Below are 23913 nucleotides of genomic sequence, written 5' to 3'. Positions count from 1 at the left end.
ACTTTGATTCCAAATGTGAGAAATGGCACTAGCTATGGAGGATAGAGAAAGGAGAGTGATAGTTTGAGCTGAAGCAAGAGTGGAGAGTGTACTTATTGAATTGAAAGATAAAGTAAAAGTACCTCTCTAGATTAGGTGGAGGGTTGGCCTAACTAGCCTTTTGCCAATTAACTAGAGTTAGTTTTATTTACTCTAGAGCCTAGTGTCACTACTTTTAAGTTTCTAGGACACTACGTATGCACACCCTACATTGATACTTTAATAAGTGTCCACACCATACAAAATACATTGGGCACTCCCCAAAATTGACAATTTCTAACACCTCTCTAGTTGTTAGTTCTTTGAGGTTGTGGTGCAAGTTTTGACATGTGTCTTTCGTATGAATAGACTACAAAGCATAGGAAGGGGCATTATTGCTTGTGGAATGCCTTTTTATTAGAAACTGAGCACTTTGAGCACAAACAAGGATGATACTTAAAAGCTTCCAATAGGAGCAATTAATTTGATACATTAAGATAACAATTATGATATTACATAAAGATAGGAACAATCAATTTGATACATTAAGATAACAACTACACTATTACATAAATTAGACAAAAGTGATAACTTCGAAGGCACATGAACTCTTGTAGACAACAAAGACCATGCGACAACAAGTGATCTATTGTATTGAAATACGTTGCACCCAAAATTCAAAATGATCATGTACAATATAATGAGAGGAGAATAATAGACGAGAAAAGCATATGAATTCAGAGAGGATGTAGACTTGGGCAAAGAGGTGTATTGAATTTCAAGAAGTTGAGCTATCAAGGCTAAGGCAAGAACATAATACAACAAGAAAGAGATGCCTCATGAGAGAATGTCTCCCTCCGTGGAGGTAAGAGGGGGAGAGTAGACACTTAAAGGTTGGAGAGTGTTGTGATCTTTTGAGGAGAGTATATTTTTTGATTAGGAGGGGATGCCTATGCTTTATGGCATTAAGGTTAAGCCTTAATAGGTTAAAGATAATAATATCTTGCTTTGTCTTTGGTGTTATTGTGGCGATCATGGCTCAAGTTGCTTCCAAAGCTGCCCCAAACTAAGAATAGGACATAGCTGACGGTGATGACATCATTATTCATGTTTGTGATCATGATTTTGATTCGACGAGATGCCTTTCACTAGCATGTTTGATAAGCTTTAGTTAACGAGCCTTGTAAGCTTTTAGCTTGTAACTTACACCCTAGACCTTTGTCTTGTAAGCTTCAAAGTTTTATCATTAAGCCCCTTGCCACATTGATCATAGCTTTGAATAATATCCACAGTAAGCACAAAAAGTTGGTTCAAGTCGATTGCAAAAATTGAAAACTCCAAGAAGATTAGTTCTTGAAGCTTGGAAACTTTTACTCGTGAGACTTTTGAGTAGTTGTTTTTATGCATTTGCCTTGATATGGGTATACTTACCCTTTAAGAAAGTCTTTGAGTGAGTGTCGTAGCTTCTTAGTTGTACACCTTTTAGAAACAAAAGTGTTATTGGTCCTTAGCATTGTCTTCAAGGTACATGCAATCCTCCCTTAAAATATATATGATTCATGGAGGGATGTTATGTGCCAAGTAGGAGCGCTTTCTTGGCTCTAGACAAGTTTCCATTTTTTCCCCTTTCTTTAAGGGGTGTTTCGGGATACACTTGAATGTCCTCATATGCCTTCTTAGAGCTCCCCAACTCTTGGGTGAAGGGGGCATTATATCCTTTACACACCTATTCTTGGCAGATACCCTACCCATTTGTTGGTGCTTTGAATCTCTCATTTTGAAGGAATGGGTGGCCATGGAGAAGAAATTTACCATTCTAAAGTTCAATGGCAAGTGAGATAGGAATCTCGTCTACACTTGGGTGAAGGATAGTAGCCTTGCTTAGACACAACAAATAGAGGGGTTGAAGGTTCTTTGTTTTATAGGAGTCTTATGGATGGCGGACTTTGTAATGGAAGGTCTACTTAGGACCCATGTAGTGATCGCTGGACTCTATTGTTCTTCAATATTTCACTTTGATAGACTATAAGTTGCACAACGAAGAAAGAAGTTAGGAATCCTTTTAGTAGAAGCAAGGGGAGGATGTGGATACATACATCATGTGCATTACCAAGGTTTTATGGATGTATTCTAATTCTTTGTTTGATGATGGAAGACATTGTGTATGGATTGTCCGAGAGCTAAGGATGTGTGGAGAGACGTTAAGATGGTCTTTCATGGTACAATTGAGAGTGCGGTAGCGACTTGGTGGCAATAATTTGAGTTGTGAACAAAGAGGCTCAACATGTGGATATGAGGATTTTGAGGAGAGCACATACATTCCGCATAGTTGGTCAGTGCTTGCATAAGATTTCCAGATGATACTAGTAAGAACAGTGGGCTTGAGAGGCATTGTTACAAATGGGAGCTGATTGCTAGTATCATTGTTTGGTTCACCTGAACTACAAGGTGCAGCTTGTTATTGGCCTTTAGGATGTCTTCATTGCAACTCTCTCTAGGATTTGAACAAAGACTAGTTGTATTCTTTTCAGAAGGTGAGAGTGTGTGGGGTGACTCTTAAGAGGATGAGGAGGAAAAGTGATGCTTTTATGCTTGACACTTTGACATAGGAGTGAGAATATACGCTATGGTTTACTTAGATAACTAGTGAGAGTGACAAACACAACTAAAACTTAGTGAACTCAAAAATGAATGCAATATGGAATAAGAGGGAGAAGAGTATCTGATGGGATCATGAACAAAAAAGGTTTATATGTGTGGGTCCTCAAGAGTGTAGTTGTCCTATAGCAAGTTGAGGGAGCAGAGCATCGTCCTTTGTGTATGGATCTGGAGTGCAGCAAAACCACCAAGAGAGATGTTGATGCAAGCTGAGGGTGGTGAAATGCAGTAGCTAAGGGCTAGTGAGTGATGAAGATGATGATGTGGAGCGGTTGACAGAAAAAACGCATTTGCTGAGAGGGTGTCTTGCAGTTGATGGTAGCAGAAGATAACAACCTAGCTGCTGAGAGTGTCCCACAGTTGATGGCAGCACGAGATGTTGAAAACCCATGTATGTCGATGCCATGTGGTGGTTGATGATGGTGACAATAGGGTGGAGAATAAAACACAGCACTGTTGGGTTTTGGAGCTTGCATAGGATGGACCGGCAAGAGAGAAATAGAGAGAGAGCTAGTTAGTTTTAAGGTCGACAAAAGGCCAAGACAAAAGTAGAGACATTGGGATTTCAAGGAACTATCATGTTTTCCAAGTAGAATAAAGAAATCCTACTCTAAGGGGAAACATATGGTTGGGATTTTCGAACATGGATAAGTTGAAGTGTTGGGCTGGAGCTACCAGAGAGAGAGAGAGAGAGAGAGAGAGAGAGAGAGAGAGAGAGAGAGAGAGAGAGAGAGAGAGAGAGAGAGAGAGCGTGTGTGTGTATGCATGCAGGTGGTGATACTTTTTGCAGTTGCTTTTCTTATTTACTTGTATGAATATTTTAATTTTCTTTTTTTAGATGTTGCTTATCCCTAGAGTTCTCTTGGATTAAGCCGGGATCTTTGCATGGCCAAAAGAGGCAGCCATTGAGACAAATTGGACTAATGGTTTGTTTGAGCCTTAGAACCGGTTCCATATTGAATGGACACTGAAGAATAGAATGCCAGTGGTTTGGGACTGTGCTTAGCAATTAGAGATGGTGCAGGACAGTGAGCATGGCCAAGACAGAAGGTGCACATGTGAGAATGCTCGTAGAATAAAAGTCATCGTAATTGAGTCACATTACACTTTTTGATGTGGTTGCAATGATAAAAGTTGCTCAGAACAACTTGAGGAATACAGGGATCACCATCCCTAAAATTTAGAGAGTTATTTGGACCCCAGAATCTGTTCGCGTCATTATCTTCGTTTTTGTACGAGGATTAATTCTCTGGTTGGTGTCGAGCTCAAATTTTGCACCGATCATGGAGAATTTTAGATTGGAAGGTTTAAACGAGAAAATTGTTGCATATATGCCATGTGGCACGAATTTCCAAAAGAGAGAGCATTTAAAACAAACGTAATGGCATGAGGGGCAAATCTGAGAGTGAAGTTTTGAGGAGCTGAGGGCAGATTGTTGTAAGTACATCAACTATGGAGAGTATTTCTTTGTCTCCGACTCATGTGCGGAGGTAGAGCTTGCTCCCTCTAGTCAACTCTCTCTCTATTCTCATAGAAAATGCTTTACATGATGGGCTGATTCTATCGAAGGTACATCTTTGTGTTTTCTTTGCACTTCTGCTGAGGCAAGAGCCTCATTGTCCAGGTTCAAGAGCAGCTATTGGCTTTTCCAATGCAAGAACTAAAGAAAGTGATGACCATGCCACACAAGAATAGGGGTTTTCAGCTCTGATTTAATGCTGTTTGTAGGATTTTTTTATTGCTGGAATGATGCCAGAGTAAAAGGGATGTTGTTTTGGCTATGTTGGATAGTAAAAATAGTGAATACAAAGTTTTGCAGATTGGAATTCTGCACATGAATCATTGAGTTATGGTCACGGAAAATGCTTTCCTAAAAGGGATGTTGTTTTGGATATGCCGGATAGTACAAATGGTAAATAGAGAGTTCTACAGACTGCAATTCTGCACATGAATTATTGGGTTATGGCCACAAGAAATGCTTTCCTAAAAGGGATGTTGTTTTGGACATGCTGTACTGTCCTTATGTAGTTGGAATTTCCTCAGAAAAGATGAAAACCAACTGTTCGGAGGTTACGTATTTTGGAACATTTCATTTTTTTGTAACTTTCCCTCTTTTAATTGATAAAGAAACATCGAGAGGGACACCGGTCTTTGGGGCCAATCTAGTGTCGAGCGAGGGAGTGAGGTTTGTGTTTATGTGTGTGTGTGTGTGTGTGTGTAAGGAGTAGGTGCTAATTGAAGGAACTACCGCTTGATGTGAGTCATAGACTGGTTTTTGAGAGAGAGAGAGAGAGAGAGAGAGAGAGAGAGAGAGAGAGAGCTTGTGGAAAACAAGAGAGGGGGACTTGTTGGGTATTTGACTCACGTCTCACTTACGTCTACGCTCATATGGGAGTGTCGGTGATTAGTAGGACATTGGGGCACTTTTTACTCCCGGTAGGAGAGATTTTTTCCCCCAGACTTATAGTCTTATTGTCGTATGTGCTTATGTGCTTATGTTACAAACTTATGGGCACTTAGTGTGTGTCGGGTGTGAACATCCCCTACAACCCTAAGGTTTAAGGGTTGTACTTTGTACTTTCTTGTTACACTCTTTCAGTCTATTGGATTGGGTGTCGTGCTTCACTCTATCTCTCTCACTCTCACACTGTCTACTGCACTCTCAGCTGCATTTCGATCCTATCACCATCTTTACATTTGGTATCATAGTTGTCTGCAGTCTGCAGACAGTAGCCTCCATTGTTTGCAGCCCCCGTCAGTTCTGCAGCTCTCGCCAGTAGTTGAAGGCACCATCAGTACTTGTGTACGCCACCTATCCTAGCAGTGTCTCATCCTCGTCAAGAACGACCTGCAGCTTGTCACCCGTACTTCTCGTCAGCTCCACATGCTTGTTCTTCCGCCCTCATCTGCCTGTGCAGTCGGCAGCAGGCTTGGGCGTCGCTTGTCTCCAGCACGTCTGTCTCTAGCGCTGCTTGCCTCCAGCTCGTTTGCTTGTGGCCAACGCCACCTATCTGGTCGCATCGTCGACGTTGCAATGCCATGTCGTCTCCTTGCGATTTGACGGTCTGCCTAGTCCATGTCAGCTACCCACTCGACTGCTCCGTCAGCCTGCGACCTGACCAGCGTTTGCCCAATCCATGTCAGCTGTCAGAGTGCAGCGGTGCGGAAGCGTAGGACTGAGAGAGAGAGAACGCAGAGAGAGAAGGGAGAGAAAGAGACAATGGACGATGAAGATTTGCTGTATAAAGAATGCTGAATACAAAGATATACACGGGCGCAGTGCGCTAGACTGCGTGTCTCCACCTCGACGATGCAACCTGTTGTCCACCTCGAAGTCTGCTGCAGTTTGCACTGTCTGCTGTCTGAAATCTGTGAACAGAGACAGAATCTGCGCGTCACCAGTCTGTAATCTGCGTCAGAGAAGTGTGTAAGACTGCTGGGAACGTCGGGTATAAATAGCCGAGATCTGCCAGAAAATAGGGCGCCAGAAATACCCTGTCGGCTGCATTAAATGCAGCTGACTGACTGTACAGGTCGGATACCATGTCAGAGTGCAGCGGTGCAGATGTGTAGGACAGAGAGAGAGAGAACGCAAAGAGAGAAGGGAGAGAAAGAGAATGGACGATGAAGATCTGCTGTATAAAGAATGCTGAATACAAAGATATACACGGGCGCAGTGCACTGGACTGCGTGTCTCCACCTCGACGATGCAACCTGCTGTCCACCTCGAAGTCCGCTGCAGTCTGCATTGTCTGCTGTTTGAAATCTGTGAACAGAGACAGAATCTGCGCGTCACCGGTCTGTAATCTGCATCAGAGAAGTGTGTAAGACTGCTGGGAACGTCGGGTATAAATAGCCGAGATCTGCCAGAAAATAGGGTGCCAGAAATACCCTGTCGGCTGCATTAAATGTCGGCTGCATTAAATGCAGCCGACTGACTGTACAGGTTGGACTGCCACGTGGCAGTCCGACTGTGCAGTGGTGTTAGAGATTACAGCCAGGCAGGAGGCAGAGTGCAGTCCGACAGGTGTGCAGTCCGACTGCACAGTCGGACTGCCACGTGGCAGTCCGACCTGTACAGTCAGTCGGCTGCATTTAATGCAGCCGACAGGGTATTTCGGGCGCCCTATTTTCTGGCAGATCTTGGCTATTTATACCCGACGTTCCCAGCAGTCTTACACACTTCTCTGACGCAGATTACAGACCGGTGACGCGCAGATTCTGTCTCTGTTCACAGATTTCAGACAGCAGACAGTGCAGACTGCAGCGCTTCGAGGTGGACAGCAGGTTGCATCGTCGAGGTGGAGACACGCAGTCGAGTGCACTGCCCGTGTATATCTTTGTATTCAGCATTCTTTATACAGCAGATCTTCATCGTCCATTGTCTCTTTCTCTCCCTTCTCTCTCTGCGTTCTCTCTCTCTCAGTCCTACGCTTCCGCACTGCTGCACTCTGACATGGTATCCTCTGACTGGGAAAACTCAGCTTGCTAAGGCTCTTCCGCGTCCTGAAGCTTCTTCACTCGCCGGAGGCGATGAAAAAGCAAAACCTGCACTTGTAGGCTAAAAACTCAAACTTCCTCCCCGTCAAACAGCAGTAAACAGCAGCAAATCCACCACCTGTACTCCTTTCCTGCGAGCCCACACTCGTTTCAGCCTTGTTCCAAGGCGCAGCCCTCCTGTCTGCCCTTAAATGCAAAAAACGCAAATTTGTGTTGCGATGGAAACTCCTCTTCAGGTTGATTCTGCGCTCAGTCAGCCCTCAAACACTGCTCTGACCAAGTAGAGCCTGAGGAATCGCTTCGTAAACAAATCCGCAAGATTGTCCTCCGTCTTGCAATACTCCACAGTAATGGTCTCATCCAGAAGCTTTTCTCGGATGAAGTGGTACTGGATCTCAATGTGCTTCGTCCGGGCATGAAAAACAGGGTTCCTCGCCAAGGCAATGCAACTCTCATTGTCACATTGCAGCAATGTAGGACGAGTTCGGGGGCACCCAAGCTCCTCCAATAATCTCCGAAGCCACACAATCTCGCATGTGGTGGAAGACGCGGCCTGATACTCCGCCTCAGTAGACCAAAGGGCTACCGTGGGCTGCTTCTTGCTACTCCATGAAATAACACCTGCACCCAAAGTAAAACAGTAACCTGTAGTAGACCGCCTGTGGTCCACGTCACCGGCCCAATCCGAGTCGCTCCAACCTGCAAGTACAAGATCTGACCCATCTGTCCCTGCGGGGTAATGAATCCCTAAATCAAACGTCCCCCTCAGATACCGAAGTATCCTCTGAGCAGCTTGCCAATGCACCGTCTTAGGTTCACTCATGAACCTTGCCAAGAGCCCAACAGCAAAACATAGATCAACCCTGGTATTGAGAAGCCAAATCAAGGACCCAATCAACTGTCGATAGCGGAACGCATCCGTCAAAGGAGAAGCTGAATGGGAAGTGGCCTTCCAATTCGGATCCATAGGAGTAGAGAGGACGCGACAATCCTCCATCTCAAAAGACACCAACAGCTCCTGTACATATCTCTCTTGAGAGATAAAGATCCCCCTCTGAGACTGATAAATCTCATGGCCCAAAAAGAAATGGAGTAGACCTAAATCCGTCAGCTCGAACGTCCGATGTAACGTTGACTTCGTCTCCTGGACTTGCTGTGCAGCATCACCTGTGACAATCAAATCAATAACATATAATACAAACAACACACAACCATCCTCGGAAGTGTGAACATACAGCTGCGGATCGGCCTTGGACCGCCGATATCCCAATTGAGACTGGAGGAACGAATCAATCTTCTCGTTCCATGCACGCGGGGCCTGCTTGAGGCCATACAAGGCCTTCTTCAACCTGTAGACTTTCCCATTTGAAGAACCAAAGGCCAGAGGTTGCTCAACATAGATCTCCTCCTTCAAATCACCATTCAGGAAGGCCGACTTCACATCCAACTGATAAACAGGCCATCTCCTATGGCCAGCCAAAGCAAGAACAACTCTAATGGTCGCCATACGAGCTGTGGGGGCAAAAGTGTCATGACAGTCAATACCTGGGCGCTGTGCAAAACCTTTAGCAACAAGGCGAGCCTTGTGCTTATCCAAAGTACTATCACTGAGATATTTGGTCTTGAAGACCCACTTGACTCCAATCACCTTCTTCTTCGGGGGGCGGGGCACGAGTGACCAAGTGCCATTCCTCTCAATAGCCTCCAACTCGGCTTCCATAGCTTTCTTCCATGGGGCGGACTGTAAAGCCTCCTTCACGGAGGTGGGCTCTCGATCCTGCATAACACGGGCTATCAAACAATAGTTGGAGCAAACCAGCTCCATAGAATGTGCCTGGTGCCTCCGTGACCGCCGCGTACCATCCTGCGGTCCCCACTCCTCAGGAACCCCCTCGATCCTTGAATCACGGAGTGTGTCACGGGCCCAGCGAGAAGGAGGCCAAACCTCCCCTCGTCGTTCACCATCAGCAGAAGACTCTGGAATATCCACCGGTGGTAACTCCTCAAAGGTGTCCGGTGGAAGTGTAGACTCTGTGACAGAAACAGAATCATAATCAAAAGGCACGGGCTTCAGTGGAACTGTAGAAGGAGCCCAACTCTCCCTTGGATCTCCAAGAACGGGATGCTCCTCACCCGTTGAAGTAGCCGGAACCTCCACAAACCGCACATCACGGCTAGTGTACACATCCCGCTTGACGTGATTATACAGTCGATAGCCTTGGGATTGGAAGCTAGGCCAACAAATACCTGTTTTCAGGAAACCGCTTCAAATTTATCACGGTGAGCCTTGGGAATGTGAACATAGGCATCACAGCCAAAGACCCGAAAGTAAGAAACATCTGGCTTCGTCCCAAAATAAGCCTCAAATGGAGTCATCCCTTCCACGGCCGAAGTAGGGGATCGATTAAGGATGTGGACTGCAGTAGCCACAGCCTCGGCCCACAGAACCTGAGGGGTCTGTCGGTGCTCCATCATGGTGCGCGCCATCTCAATCACACTGCGGTTCTTCTGTTCAAGAATACCATTTTCTTGAGGAGTATTGGTATTGGCAAACTCCTGGTGAATTCCTCTATCTGCACAAAACCGAGCAAACTCATTAGACACAAATTCACCTCCCTTGTCGGATCGCAAGGTCTTCAACTTCCGGCCTGATCGGTTCTCCTCAAAGAGAAGCCAATCCTTGAAGTGCGAGAAAGCTTCTGACTTTAATGCCAAAAGATAGGCCCATGTCATCTTGCTATAGTCATCCACGATCAGCATGAAGTACGAGCTCCCACGAAGGGACTCATTCCTCATAGGCCCAGATAGATCCGTAGATACTAGTTCCATCGGTGAAGTAGACCGCCGCGAAGCTGTGTGGGAAATGGCATCTCTATGCTGCTTTCCTCGAATGCAGGAGACACATGGCTACTGGCTCACCACTATATCCGGCAACCCTCGAACAAGCTGTCCACGTGACGCCCTCCGAAGATAGTCATAGTTCAGGTGACCAAACCGAGCATGCCATAACTCAGACTGTGACTGTGAGGTAAGAAGAAGAGTAATAAGGGCAGTGGAAGACTTCAGTTTGTAAATGCCGTTCTCCTCATATCCAAATGAGAGAACCTTCCTCGATCCTCGATCAAGGACTCGCATCGTAGAACTGTCAAAGTCCACCAAAAGACCAAGGGAGCAAATCTTATGAACTGAAAGGAGATGGTACCCTAATCTTGGTACATGCAAAACCTCTGAGGTATGGGTACCACCTTGTCCATCCGGAATAAGCTGCATCTTACCCCGACCTGCAATAGAAACTGAAGAGCTGTCTCCAATGAGAATTTGCCCACGCGAGGGTTGCAGCTGGGCAACACCATCTGATGAAGGAGTCATGTGCCGTGAGGCACCACTATCAACAATCCACTCTCGAGCTTGGGGAGCCGTCATCGCAGCATCAGAAGCATTCGGTGAAGCGTCCTCAATGACAGCTAGATGAAGAAATGCAGTTGATGAGGGTGCAGCCACCGCTCCAGAATCCTTGGTATCCTTCTTCTTGGTGTCCTTCGTGTCTTTGTCAGGGCAATCCTTCTTCCAATGGCCAGTCTTTCCACAAATATGGCATGTGGAGTCTTTGTCCTTGTCCTTCTCCTTGTCCTTCTTGGACTTGTTATCCCCTTCTTCTTCTTTTGGTCCTTCCCCTTCTTCTGAGAGGCTTGACTTGTTAGCGCCTCCTACTTGGAAGCATTCTGTCCCTTTAACTGTTCCTCTTGGTCCAAGACCATAGGAACCAACTCTTCCCACCGAAGAGTAGACTCTCGCCCCGAAGCAATAAGGGCAGAGTAAAATGTACCGAATCGTGGCGGCAACTGGGACAATAGTGTGATCGCCATGTCTTTGGAGGAAATCGGCTTCCCCGCATTCTGAACCTGCATCTGTAGCTGCCTAAGCTTGTTAATGTGTTCCCGTAGCGAAGAAGACTTATTTACGGACAAGGTCCGCATCTGTACCTCCAAAGAAACCCTCTTCATTAGGGTCATCCGATTGTACATTTGATCAAGCTCCAGCCATATCTCACGAGCCACCGTCAAATGCTCGATGTGAGCGATCACGGCTGTAGTGTATGATAGAAAGAGAAAGAATCGAATCTTGGCATTCAGTTTGTCCCAATGAGACTGGGCCTTGGCCAACTCCGCACGAGCATCGGAAGAGAGTTTGGACTCATCTCTTATCGAGGGCCGGTGAATCTCCTCCTGTACCAACTCCGCCAAATCATAGGACTCAAGGATGGCCAACATCATGACGCGCCAAATGCGGTAGTTGTCGCCGTCGAGCTTCTGATCTGTAGGAAGAGCCTGACAGGCACCTTCCGGTCCATAATCGCCTGGAACTCCAAGTCCATCTCTGTAGACATCTTCACTTGCAATGCCTTCACAAACGCAAAAGCAGCCCCCTCAGACTGGGAAAACTCAGCTTGCTAAGGCTCTTCCGCGTCCTGAAGCTTCTTCACCCGCCGGAGGCGATGAAAAAGCAAAACCTGCACTTGTAGGCTAAAAACTGAAACTTCCTCCGCGTCAAACAGCAGTAAACAGCAGCAAATCCACCACCTGTACTCCTTTCCTGCGCGCCCACACTCGTTTCAGCCTTGTTCCAAGGCGCAGCCCTCCTGTCTGCCCGTAAACGCAAAAAACGTAAATTTGTGTCGTGATGGAAACTCCTCTTCAGGTTGATTCTGCGCTCAGTCAGCCCTCAAACACTGCTCTGATACCATGTCAGAGTGCAGCGGTGCGGAAGCGTAGGACTGAGAGAGAGAGAACGCAGAGAGAGAAGGGAGAGAAAGAGACAATGGACGATGAAGATCTGCTGTATAAAGAATGCTGAATACAAAGATATACACGGGCGCAGTGCACTCGACTGCGTGTCTCCACCTCGACGATGCAACCTGCTGTCCACCTCGAAGTCCGCTGCAGTCTGCACTGTCTGCTGTTTGAAATCTGTGAACAGAGACAGAATCTGCGCGCCACCGGTCTGTAATCTGCGTCAGAGAAGTGTGTAAGACTGCTGGGAACGTCGGGTATAAATAGCCGAGATCTGCCAGAAAATAAGGCGCCAGAAATACCCTGTCGGCTGCATTAAATGCAGTTGACTGACTGTACAGGTCGGACTGCCACATGGCAGTCCGACTGTGCAGTCGGACTGCACACCTGTCCGATTGCACTCTGCCTCCTGCTTGGCTGTGATCTCTAACATCAGCTACCCGCCCAATTGCTCCGTCTTCCAGCGCCTTGACCAGCGTGCGCCCTGTCTGTCCACGTCAGGTAATTTGAAAATTAAAAAAAATATTTTTTCATTTTATTCTAGAACAAAGTTTTGGAAGAGGAGGTTCATACGCAGCAGGCACAATATACAGGATACAAGTGTGGGACAAATTAGATGCAAATTTTTGGGCACATTTATTAGAAATTTTAGGGCTTTTATGTATTTTGAGGACAGTTGCATATGAATTGTAGTTACAGTCACAGAAAGATTGTTTTGAACAAATTTTTGGCAAAAATTTTGGGGATTTTGATATTATAGTATTGCTGAGCACTGTTTGCACCTTGGGAAGCGCGCATTAAAAGACAGTTTTTGACAGAGTACGCCCTTGTTCAATAATTGCAGAAGTGTGCTTGCTGCAATTTCTGGAAATTTGCAGATTTCCAGTCCTTACTGCTTTGACATTGCTCATTTGTCTTTGGAAATTTGTCATCATGGCAAATCAGGGAGGTGATGTATTTACGTTTGTATCCAAGGAAGACAGATTGGACGGAAACAATTATTTGCTATGGTCATTCATGATGAAGAATTTATTAGTGGCCAAGAATTTACGGGATTAGGTTAGTGGAGAGGAAACTCGACCGGGAGTTGTAGCTCCGTTACTCCTCCTCAAGGAGCACGTGGACAACGGGGACCTCAGTCCGCTCCACCTCAGCCACTTCCTCCAAGAACTGCAGCTCAAAAAGCTTGGGATACATGTGATGCACAGGCCTTGTCATTGATTGCTTTGGCAGTTCAGCGCTCCATCATCCCTCACATTTTCTTTCAGCATCTTCTTCACGAGATGCATGGCTGACTTTGGAGCATATGTTTGTAGGAAAGAATGAGACTTGGATCTCTTTCTTGAAGAAAGAGTTAGAGACTTTGAAGATGAATGAGGGTGATTCTATGCAAGATCACTTGAATAAGATTCAGGACTTGAGGGAGCAGCTCATGAATGTAGATGAGTACTTTTCGGATGCACAGTTGATATCCACCACCTTGAATTCCTTACCTCCTTCGTACTTGTCTTTTCATACTGCATTGAACCTCACCATGAGGATTGCTGAGCACCCGCTCACTTTTATTCAGTTGGTTAGTTTGCTATTAGAGGAGGAGCAAACAAGGAAAAATAGTGGTGTGGATGCTATAGTCTTTGAGCAGGCTTTTGTGGCAAGACAGAAAGGCAAAAACAACAAGGTGAAAACGCTCCACAGAGTTCTGGCACTTTGGGCACAACACAGAATTAGACACAAGGGGGGACGCGATCTAAAAAGGGAAAATGTCATTATTGTAAGAAGCCAGGCCACTCTATGACTGAGTGCAGGAAGCGCATTGCCAAAGAGGAGTCAAGAATGTCTGTTTCTACCACTCCTTCCACTGTTAGCGAGTCTGCGTCCTTTGTTGTGGACAGGGACTATTGTTTTTACACTTGCAGTTATGACATCTCTTGGGTTGATAGAGCACTTAGCTCTACAGAGGATGCTGACACTTGGTTCTTTGACAGTGGTGCTTCTAGACATATTACATCTTGCAGAGATCTGTTTGCTTCAGTTAGTGCACCTCCCGTTGGGAAATCTGTACAATGTGTCAATAATGCATCATACCCTGTTTGTGGTATTGGGGAGATTCAGCTCACAGCCATTGATAGCTCTATTCTCCATCTGCAGGATGCTTTGTTTGTGCTTGGAAAAGAATTTGCTTTCTATTTCTTTTTTGGCACGTTGTGGTTTGCAGGTCACATTTGATGATGACCGTTGCACGGTTAGAGATAAAAAACGCATGACTTTGGTCTTGACAGGATCTTTGTGTCATGGTTTATATGAGTTGGATGCTCTTTCAGTAGATCAGTCGGCATACTTGACATCCACTCTTACTCCTGCTATGATACAGGTGGAGTTATCGCATGCTCGTTTGGGGTATGTAAACTTTGGCAGCTTGATACTTTTGCAGCGTACTCAGATGTTGGATGGCTTACCTCTCTTGGAGAGATCTCCTGAGCACTTATGCGAGGGATGCATTTTGGGAAAAATGCATCGTTTCTCATTTTTCCGTGATGTTGCTTTCAGAGCAACAACCAGATTGCAGTTGGTGCATTCAAATGTTTGTGGACCTATGCAAACAATGTCATTGGGCGGTTGTTACTATTTTGTGACATTCATTGATGACTTTACACGTTTTTGTTGGGTCTACTGTTTGAAAAAGAAGTCAGAAGTGTATGCTGCATTTTTGGCTTTCAATGCACTTGTTGAAAATCAATTTGGATGCAAAATTAAGACTCTCCGTTCGGACCGAGGGGGGGAATACATGTCCTCTATGCTGAATTCTTTTTTGAAGCAAAAAGGCATAGTCCATCAGTGCACTACTGCCTATACTCCACAACAGAATTGGGTAGCAGAGAGGAAGAATCGGTCACTCATGGAGATGGCCAGATGTATGCTGAAGGCAAAGAGCTTGCCTCATAGTTTTTGGATGGAAGCAGTCATATGTGCTTGCCATATTTTGAACAGATGCCCTACCAAAGCCTTGAAGATCATCACACCTTTTGAGGCTTGGAACAGTCGTAAACCTTTTGTTGGCCACTTCCGTACCTTTGGGTGTCTTGCCTATGTCCATATTCCACAGGTACTTAGAAAAAAGTTGGACAACAAGGCTGTTAAGTGCATTTTTATGGGATATAGCAATGAAAGCAAAGGCTATAGACTCTATGATCCCGTTACAAAGAAGGTTTTTGTCAGCAGGGATGTTGTTTTTGATGAAAAATCAGAATTATCCTTGGTTGGTTTGGACACATATCAGGCTGCCCCGTGATGTTTTTGAAGGGCTGCTGCCATAGAAACAGGGAACGCCCGTTCCGGGCCTTAGGAACGGATTAACGCGTTCCCACTTGTGTCTACCAGCGAAACGCCTATGGAACGTTCCTGCCCGTTCCGCACCGTTCCGGGCCGTTCCAACAGCCGTTCCCTGTTTGGAACGGCCGTTCCCTGGAACCCGCATGCTCCTGCCAGCTCCCACCTCTGTCGCCTGCTCCGTCTCCCTCGCCCGCCTGCTCCCGCCTGCCTCGCCTGCCTCGCCTGCCTCGCCTAGGCCCTACCGGCTCCTGCCTCTCCTGCCCGCCTGAGTGAGTGAGTGGGCGTGATCCATTAGGTCACTAAATTGGCACGTCAAATATGACCTTTTCAATGCCTACCATACTACTACCCATAATCTAGTTGTCCCATATTGTACCTAGCATATCATGCCACCCTTCTCACTTCCACCATACTACTAGATAAACCAATTTGCAATCTTCCAACTAACTTAATCTCTCTCTCTCTCTCTCTCTCTGTGTGTGTGTGTATATATATTTATATATATATGCCGTTCCCTCCGTTCCCGTTCCCTAACTTTAGGCGTTCCCCCCGTTCCGGGGGGTCCCGTTTCCGTTCCCGTTCCCCGTTCCTGGTAACTATGGCTGCTGCCCATTACTTTTGGTAATTCAGCTGGAGCTTTAGAAAATGAACCTAATGTTCAGCCAGCTGCTCCTATGGAAAGTGCAGAAATTCAACCATTGGCTGATCAGAATATTCAGCATAATGCTGAAACTGAAATTCAGTAAGAGCTTGCACACCATAGTTACCTGGAACGGGGAACGGGAACAAGAACGGGAACGAGACCCCCTGGAACGGGGGGAACGTCCAAGGTGGGGGAATGGGAACGGGGGGAACGGCACACGTCTTAAGTGTCCCAAATATGCCCTGCATGACCAAGTTGCCCCAAAGAATGTCCCTCTAATTGCCCCAATATCCCTCAATGTTCCAAATTGACTCGAATGTCCCAAAATTGACTCAATTACCCCCATAGCTCCAAATTGCTCTGAATTGCCCCAATTATTCTAGTTTCCCTTGAAATTAGACAATATAAATGGATGATTACCTTGGAATTGAGATCAGGCTGAAATTTGATTGTGATTTGCAAGAGTTCATAATGCATCAAATTTGAACTTTGCATGGACTCCTAATTGGCTTGTGGGTTGTCTTGACACTTTGAATATTCAAAGAGAGAGAGAGAGAGAGAGAGTAGTGTGTGCACATTAGGTGATGGACATGAGTGAACATTTGGTAGAAGGAGTGTGATACAAGCAAAAAGAGAAAACATGGAAAAATGTAAATTTCTGGTCAATAGGATTGGAACAGCCGTTCCAAACAGGGAACGGCAAGGAACGTTCCCTGGCCGTTTCACCTTCTCCAAGGGTCTGGAACGCGTTAAACCGTTCCTACAGGCCGGAACGGCCGTTTCCTGTTTCTATGTTGCACACAGTCAAGAAGCTAGACAGTTACCTAGATGGTATTTGCAGACTATGCAAGATAGTCCTTTGGATGCACCCATGGCTGGTCGTACTAGAAGGCAAACTCGTTTGCATGATTCAGCACATACCATGGAGTTTATTATGGCAGCAAGTACTTTTGATAATGAAGAGCTTGAATGTTTTGAGGATGCACAACATAGTGTGCATTGGATGGCAGCAATGCAAGCTGAATTAGATTCTATTACTAAGAATCAAACTTGGGATTTGGTGTCTTTGCCATTTGGAAAGAAAGCCATTGGAACGAAATGGGTCTACAAATTGAAAAGGAAAGCAGATGGATCCATTGATAAATACAAGGCACGGCTTGTAGCTAAAGGCTATGCACAGAAAAAGGGCATTGACTATGAGGAGACATTTGCTCTTACTTCTCGTATGACGACCATCAGGTCTATGATTGCTTTGGCTGCACATTATGGTTGGACAGTGCATTAGCTGGATATCAAGACTGCATTTTAACATGGGGAACTTTAGGAGGAAGTTTATGTACAGCAGCCCATTGGTTTTGCAGTTGAAGGCTCTGAACATTTGGTATGCAAGCTAAAAAAGGCACTATATGGTTTGAAACAAGCTCCTAGAGCTTGGTATGCAAAAATAGATGCTTTCTTGCTTGGTCAGGGGTTTCTTAACAACTCATTTGAGTCTACCCTTTACATATGTAAAGAAGGGGGATCTATGCTGATTATATGTCTTTATGTTGATGACCTTTTGCTCACTGGAACACATGCTGATCAAATTTCAGCATTCAAACAAAATTTGCAGCAAACTTTTGATGTGTCTGACTTGGGAGTTTTGCAATACTACTTGGGCATCCAGTTCATACATGATGCTTGAGGTATTGGGCTATCACAGTCAAGGTATATTGGGCAGCTTCTTGAGAAGTTGGCTATCACAGTCAAGGTATATTGGGCAGCTTCTTGAGAAGTTTGGCTTACAGGATTGCAAGCCAGTTTGTACCCCCATGGAACTTGGATTGAAACTGTCATTACATGATGAGAGTGATTTGTTTGATATACATACATATGCTCCTGTAGTTGGATGTCTTATCTACCTATGCAACACTAGGCCGGACATACAGTTTGCAGTTTCAGCTTTGAGCAAGTATATACATCAGTCACGTATGTCACATTGGCAAACTGTCAAGCATGTTTTTCGTTACTTGCTACAGTGATTCTGATTGGGCTGGTGATTATGATACACGTCACTCCACTAGTGGCAATTGTTTCTTTCTTGGCTCTTCTTACATTTCTTGGCTTAGCAAGAAACAATCCACTGTTGCCACATCGCCATGTGAAGCTGAATACAAGGCAGCTTTCACTACCACAGTTGAATGCGTATGGCTTAGATGCTTGCTAGCTGATCATAGAAAAAGGAAATACAAAGCTTTTTGGATAAAAATTCGGCTGGAGTATCCCACACATCTAAGATATGTGTGTAATTCCAAACACATTTTTGTTATTTTAATTTTTACAATTTTAACTTCAAATATTATTTTTTATTTTTAGAATGTTTAAGTGGATTAAAATCCCCTCTCAATGTCTTACGTTGAGGACATCACGATCAATGTCGATCGCTTGTGATGTTGCTGCCAAGCTTTGGATGCTCGGTGGGCCATTTTATGCTCAATGTCGAAGGTGATGACTCCAAGCAGTCTTAAAGGCATTGTCGAAGGATCGATTTGATGGAGGTAGTGCCAATATGAAATGCTGCAAATTTTGTTCGAGAAATTTTGAGAAATGGGCTTAAAATTAAAAAGCTCCAATTTCTCAAAGCCCTGAAATAAAGGTTTAATGAAGGTTTTATTAAAAACCTTATCTGTGTAATGATGTGTAGTGGAGGCAGATGATTGGATGTGGGGCTGCATGTTGGTGATAATGATGATGACATGGTTGGTTGACAGGTTGGAAGCCAGTGAAGTGTGTGGCACATGTTGGACGGTAAGTTGTGGAGAGTGGTGATGTGGAGCTGAAGATGAGGCAGTAAGGAGGGGAGCGTGTTGGGCTGGAGACCACACCTTGGTGACAGGCACGGCTGACTGCAGGCAAAGGCAGTGGTGTAGACTGGTGTCATGTGTAGGCGAAGTAGACCACAACCTGGTGCAGGTAAGGTGGCAGTGCAGCATGGGCGATCAGATCTGTAGAGGTGGACATGTGAACTTCTTCTTCTTCTTCTTCTTTTGGTGGTGGTGCTGCTGCTAAATAGGCTTGTGGAGAGGTGGACAGTCAGCACTGCAAGGGGCAGCAGAAGGGCTGTGGGCAGAGCTGACTGATGTGCTGCAATTTGAGCAAGCTTGAAGTGCTGATGAAGAACAGGCAGGCAGCAGTGTTGATAAGCAGACATGGTGCAGCAGCATTAACCAATCCTGATGCTCTGGTACCACTATTGGGTGGTGGAGCTTGTGAGGATGGAGTGGCATCTAAGGAGGTGGATGAAATTCCATAGTGGTTTGGGGGGGCGGGGGGGTGTGGGGGGAAGAGAGAGTCCTCTTGCAAGTACACAGAAACTGAGTAATAGATTGAGTGAAATGTAAGATGGAACTATAATTGATAGGGCCTCAAAATATAGGCTAAGGTGTGCAATGTTTGACCCTTGTTCAATGCTAAGAGGTGTAAAAGGTGTTCACACCTAAACATGCGTACACAAAATAATGCGTGTTTACACATGGAGGTAAATAATAACTAACAAGCACTAGTGAATGATCAGAATGCTCTCCCCCATGCAGCAAGGGTGGCAGGCTGGAAGTAGGGTGGGCACCTCCAAGGGAGTGAGCAGCAGCATGAACAGCAGGGTGGACAGCTGGTGATGAGGATAATGATGACGATGTAAAGGGTGGCAGCAAGGCATTGAATGTGTGTAATAATGTGATTGACTGGGATGAAGTGGCGGGTGATCTTTTAGATGGTATGAGAGTCATAAACACTTGGTAGAAGAACCATGAACTTCTATTGATTTATTGATAAGAGCAATTCTGATTTGCAGTGTACTATCCTTTTTGGATGAAAAATAAGGATGATTGTCTGATGTCCATTCAACTGTCTAAAAGTATTTGCATCCTATGTTCAGCTAAACTTACAATTATTCTTACCTGAATTACCATTTGCTATTTCACTTTGACTTGGAAGCCTCAATAGCTACCTTGTCTGGTAGCTGTTGGCAACCCTACCTGTTTGGGAAGTGGAGATAACTGAGTGATTAAGGACTATCTTGCTGAAGGATTTATTGAACAGAATAAACTCCTTATTGTCTCTTTGGCCTACTTGCTACAAGAAGGATGACAGGTCACTCGTCTGTTCATAGTTCACTTTCTTGGCAACACAATGCCCAGGCTCTTTGCATTCTAGGATAATCAAGTCTTTGATCCAATATAATACAGGGATCATCATTGTCTGTTAGTGTCATGTGCGACATTTTATCTGTTGCAGCTTGTTCCAAGACTCGTGTTCCCTGCATTCAGCTAATTCATGGATATGATACATTCCTGGTTGCTAGAAACATAAATATCTTTGCGTTCTGAATCATCACTAAAATGGTGCTAACAAGAACTTGAGTTATTTGTGCCTGATCCTTTCTTTAAAAATACAGAATATGCCTTTTGTGTTTCATCTGAAATGGTCGTACTAATCATGTTCTCAGTTGCATGTCAAATTTGAGGTCTTAAGCATATTTTTGTCCTTTAATGTATGGGCTACAGGTGTCACATGAGTTGGATGATCATAAGTATGATCTTCAGAAACCATCCATAAAGGGGGATACCCACATTGCGGTGCCTTTTTTGGATGACACTGTCCAGGCAACTCAATATGGAAGCAAAGGTGGGTATGTTTGACTGTATATTTTTGTACATATGAAGTGTCTGGATCTGTAGTCAAGATAAAAAAGCTCCAAAGTGTTTAAAACCTTAAAAGGAGTAGAATGGTAGCGAAGGTAGAAGAACTAAGAGAATGGTCCTTGTAAATGTTGTTAAGGCATATTGATGGCTGTATGAAATTTTTTTTCCAGAACAAATTGTCTCAGAGAGACAGCATGGCCTTGCTGAGAAAGGGAATATTGGTATGAACAATGGAGGTGGAAGTAACACCCTTCATAAGCCAAAGGCAGGAGTAACACGGTATTTCATTATTAAAAGCTTAAATCATTACAACATTGAGAAGTCGATAGAAAGAGGTATATGGGCCACTCAAGCTATGAATGAACCGATCTTGAATGATGCTTTTGAGGTAACATGCAGTCTAACTTTTTAGAAACTTCAGCTTTTCTAAGTTGATCTTTTTTGTGATATATTCTTTTTTTGGTTTTAGAGTGCAGAGAAAGTGCTATTGATATTTAGTGTTAACATGAGCGGTCATTTCCAAGGTTATGCCCAAATGATATCTCCAATAGGCCGAAGAAGAGCGAGTGTATGGAGTGAAGCCAACTGGGGTGGTACTTTTGATGTTGAGTGGATTCGGATGTATGACCTCCCTTTTCAGAGGACTGTACATCTGAGAAATCCCCTCAACTCTTTCAAGCCTGTAAAAATCAGCAGAGATTGTCAGGTGAGATCTTTTTTGTTCATTCCCTTATTAGTGGTCCTTGAACTTCAAATCTAAACATGACTTCAAGGTTACAAGTGTTGACAGGAACTCACTCAAGAGATCGGTGAGGCCCTGTGTGCCCTGATTGATGAAGGAGCAGATACAGAAGTTCTGCCCAAGAGGTGAGAATCAAGATTGTAACTTTGTATTTCATTTGACCCTGCTCATGAGAACTTCATCAAGGACTCAAAATTTGGCTAAAAAGTTGTCATCATACAGGAAATTTGGTCATGGAGATGCTTTTCTTGCAAAGAAATTGTGTATAGAAAGGCCCGCAATCAGTGGTGGGGTGTTCAGGGCCCATAGCGGAGCAACTTCCATGACTTCATTGATGTACCCTGGAAACTTTGCACCTCCTGTAACACATGAGCAGTATAATCCTCAGCTTCCAGTTATCAGGTCAACTGTAATTTCACCAAGTCTGGTAGCTTATAACAAGCAGTCCAGGAACCGAAGGTCTAAGTCTCCAAGATCTGTTTCCTCTGGCAAAGCTCCTGGTCGAGGTCGGGACAAGGGCCGGGACAAGAGCCAACATGAAGGGAGAGAGAGAATTGGGTCAGAGCGGGAGAGAGATTTTTCTAGATGCAGTAGTGAGGCTCCTTTAGAGGACGACTTTTTGAACATGGTCTGTGATGTAGATTCTCAACGAGACATTTTGCATACTTCATTTTTGGAGCTACTCATAAGTTGCATAAAGCAATGTTCTTGGTTGGAAGTACTAAAAATACTAATAATATTAGCTGATTTGTTACTTCAATCTATGTATTCTGGTGACTTTAGTCTTTGTCTGATGGTTACCATGTTTGATATTATATGGATAAACGAGTTGCAGATAGTGGAACTTGTTGATGAGAAAGCTAGGAGATAGTTTCTGTAAATGTATTGTATAATTCAGATTCTCCTTACTCGAGCATGCAACGTATGAACTTAAACCATCGACATTGTGATTGCATGTAGGCAAGGAAATCTAGTAGATGTTCTGTAAGTTCACGAATGTATACAGGATTTCCTTAGTGGATTATGAAACATGAACTTAAAAACTTGCCAGTATGGTTGCATGTTGACAAGGATGCTTGTAGACCCTTTCTGTAAAGAGATAACTGAATTCAGGCTTTCTTAGTGGATTATGAAACATGTGAACTTAAAAGCTCGACAGTGTCATTGCAAAGGGTTCTCTGGAATTTATCGATCTTCAAGAGTATAAAAAGCAAACACACTTTTGAGGCTTGATTGGATGCATCTGCAGACTTATGAAGAGTATTTGCAACGTCATGGAAACCCAAAAGATTATAATCGTCGACGACAGCAAGTGAGTGGTTTTTTGTAGTTTACTGATTGTACTCCATTGCTTGTTGTGTATGTGGTGTAACACTGCACGTTTGTCATCTTATTTTAGGGTCCTGACGGTGCAACATCAAAGAAAACTGATCTGCATGGAGCAGGATGGGCAAGTGATGCTATTGCAGAGCCGTCATGTTCTGAGGATCAGTAAGTACCTGCAGTTTCCCCCATTAGGTGTTGGTGCAATATGTTTTCAATTTCTGATTTTTGGTGTTGTACTTTCTGTGGTGCTAGATATAACAACTATCTTGTGAACTGGTATGGGAATCAACAAGGTTTGCTCTTGCAAAATGGTTGCTATTATGGTGCACAAGCTGTAGCTGGTGCTTACCCAGGGAGTCAACCACTTTGATATTTTTGAAGCTTTTCTGCAAAGATACTGGTGAACACAAGTTCTGCTCCCGGATGAAGTGGTTAGAAGAGCCAAAAGCTAGACACGTGTGGTAGGGGCTATTAACTCCTTTTGAAGGGTGGCTAGAAGAGCCAAAAAGCTAGACACGTGTGGTAGAGCTATTAACTCCTTTCGATATGCCACCAATAATGGTTTCTCAAAAATGGCAAGAGACTTGTTCAAATGCTGAGAACTATTTATGGTGCTGTATTCTATTTTTTGCTCTTACAAGGTTTTGTACATCTAATGAAGGCTGGTCAATATCATCTATAGATTATTGACTGTAAAGATGGGGGACTTTCAAGTGCCCAAAAAAGAAGGCAATGCTTAAGGTTGTATGTGGGAGGAGTCATCTTCACAAGTGTCTTCTTTGATGGTTATAGTAATGCGGTTGTATCATCTGTAGGATTCATTTACACTTATCATGATGAGGTAATGAACAGAACAAAAGTGCCCTAGTATTTTTTGGAATGGGCTTACTTTTGATCTGCTTACACCCTGCAGAAACTGCAGAGGTGTCTGTTTTGGGTTCAAATTTTTGCAAAAATGAATTGTCATCAATAACATCCCCTGTTTTTGTGTTGAAAAAATGAAAATAAACATCCCCTGGTTTTGTGTTGAAAGAACAATTGGCAACTTATATATTACTCAAGTTTATGTAGAGTAAATAATTTTGTATGAAGTTGCCACACGATTTGTGTTGGTATTGGAAGTTGAAAATGGTTGTGCACTGCAAGGGTATGAATGGATTTTGCATGAAAAGGCGATGCTCATAAGTTGGAATTATACTGTTGGAATCCTCAATCGCAATGATTTAT

The 23913-nt window shown here is 44.3% G+C and overlaps 1 protein-coding gene across 2 annotated transcripts in view; it reads left to right on the top strand.

Annotated features, from left to right (window-relative positions):
- LOC148014330 (YTH family protein) overlaps nucleotides 1-23659 on the top strand; it is a 76462-nt gene extending 52803 nt beyond the window's left edge. For both annotated transcript variants that reach the window (XM_087667321.1, XM_087667320.1), the window contains exons 4-11: nucleotides 20481-20601; nucleotides 20789-21006; nucleotides 21088-21324; nucleotides 21409-21485; nucleotides 21583-21988; nucleotides 22610-22672; nucleotides 22760-22851; nucleotides 22939-23659. In XM_087667321.1, the coding sequence (XP_087523447.1) occupies nucleotides 20481-20601; nucleotides 20789-21006; nucleotides 21088-21324; nucleotides 21409-21485; nucleotides 21583-21988; nucleotides 22610-22672; nucleotides 22760-22851; nucleotides 22939-23056 (1332 nt within the window). In that variant the 3' untranslated portion in view covers nucleotides 23057-23659. The remainder of the gene's footprint in view (nucleotides 1-20480; nucleotides 20602-20788; nucleotides 21007-21087; nucleotides 21325-21408; nucleotides 21486-21582; nucleotides 21989-22609; nucleotides 22673-22759; nucleotides 22852-22938) is intronic.
- Nucleotides 23660-23913: the final 254 nt, after the last annotated feature.

This window comes from Lygodium microphyllum, chromosome 25 (assembly GCF_053477565.2).
Source record: "Lygodium microphyllum isolate KBCC chromosome 25, Lygodium_microphyllum_v1.1.10, whole genome shotgun sequence".
NCBI classification, from domain to species: domain Eukaryota; kingdom Viridiplantae; phylum Streptophyta; class Polypodiopsida; order Schizaeales; family Lygodiaceae; genus Lygodium; species Lygodium microphyllum.
This window is presented reverse-complemented; position numbering and strand designations above follow the sequence as displayed.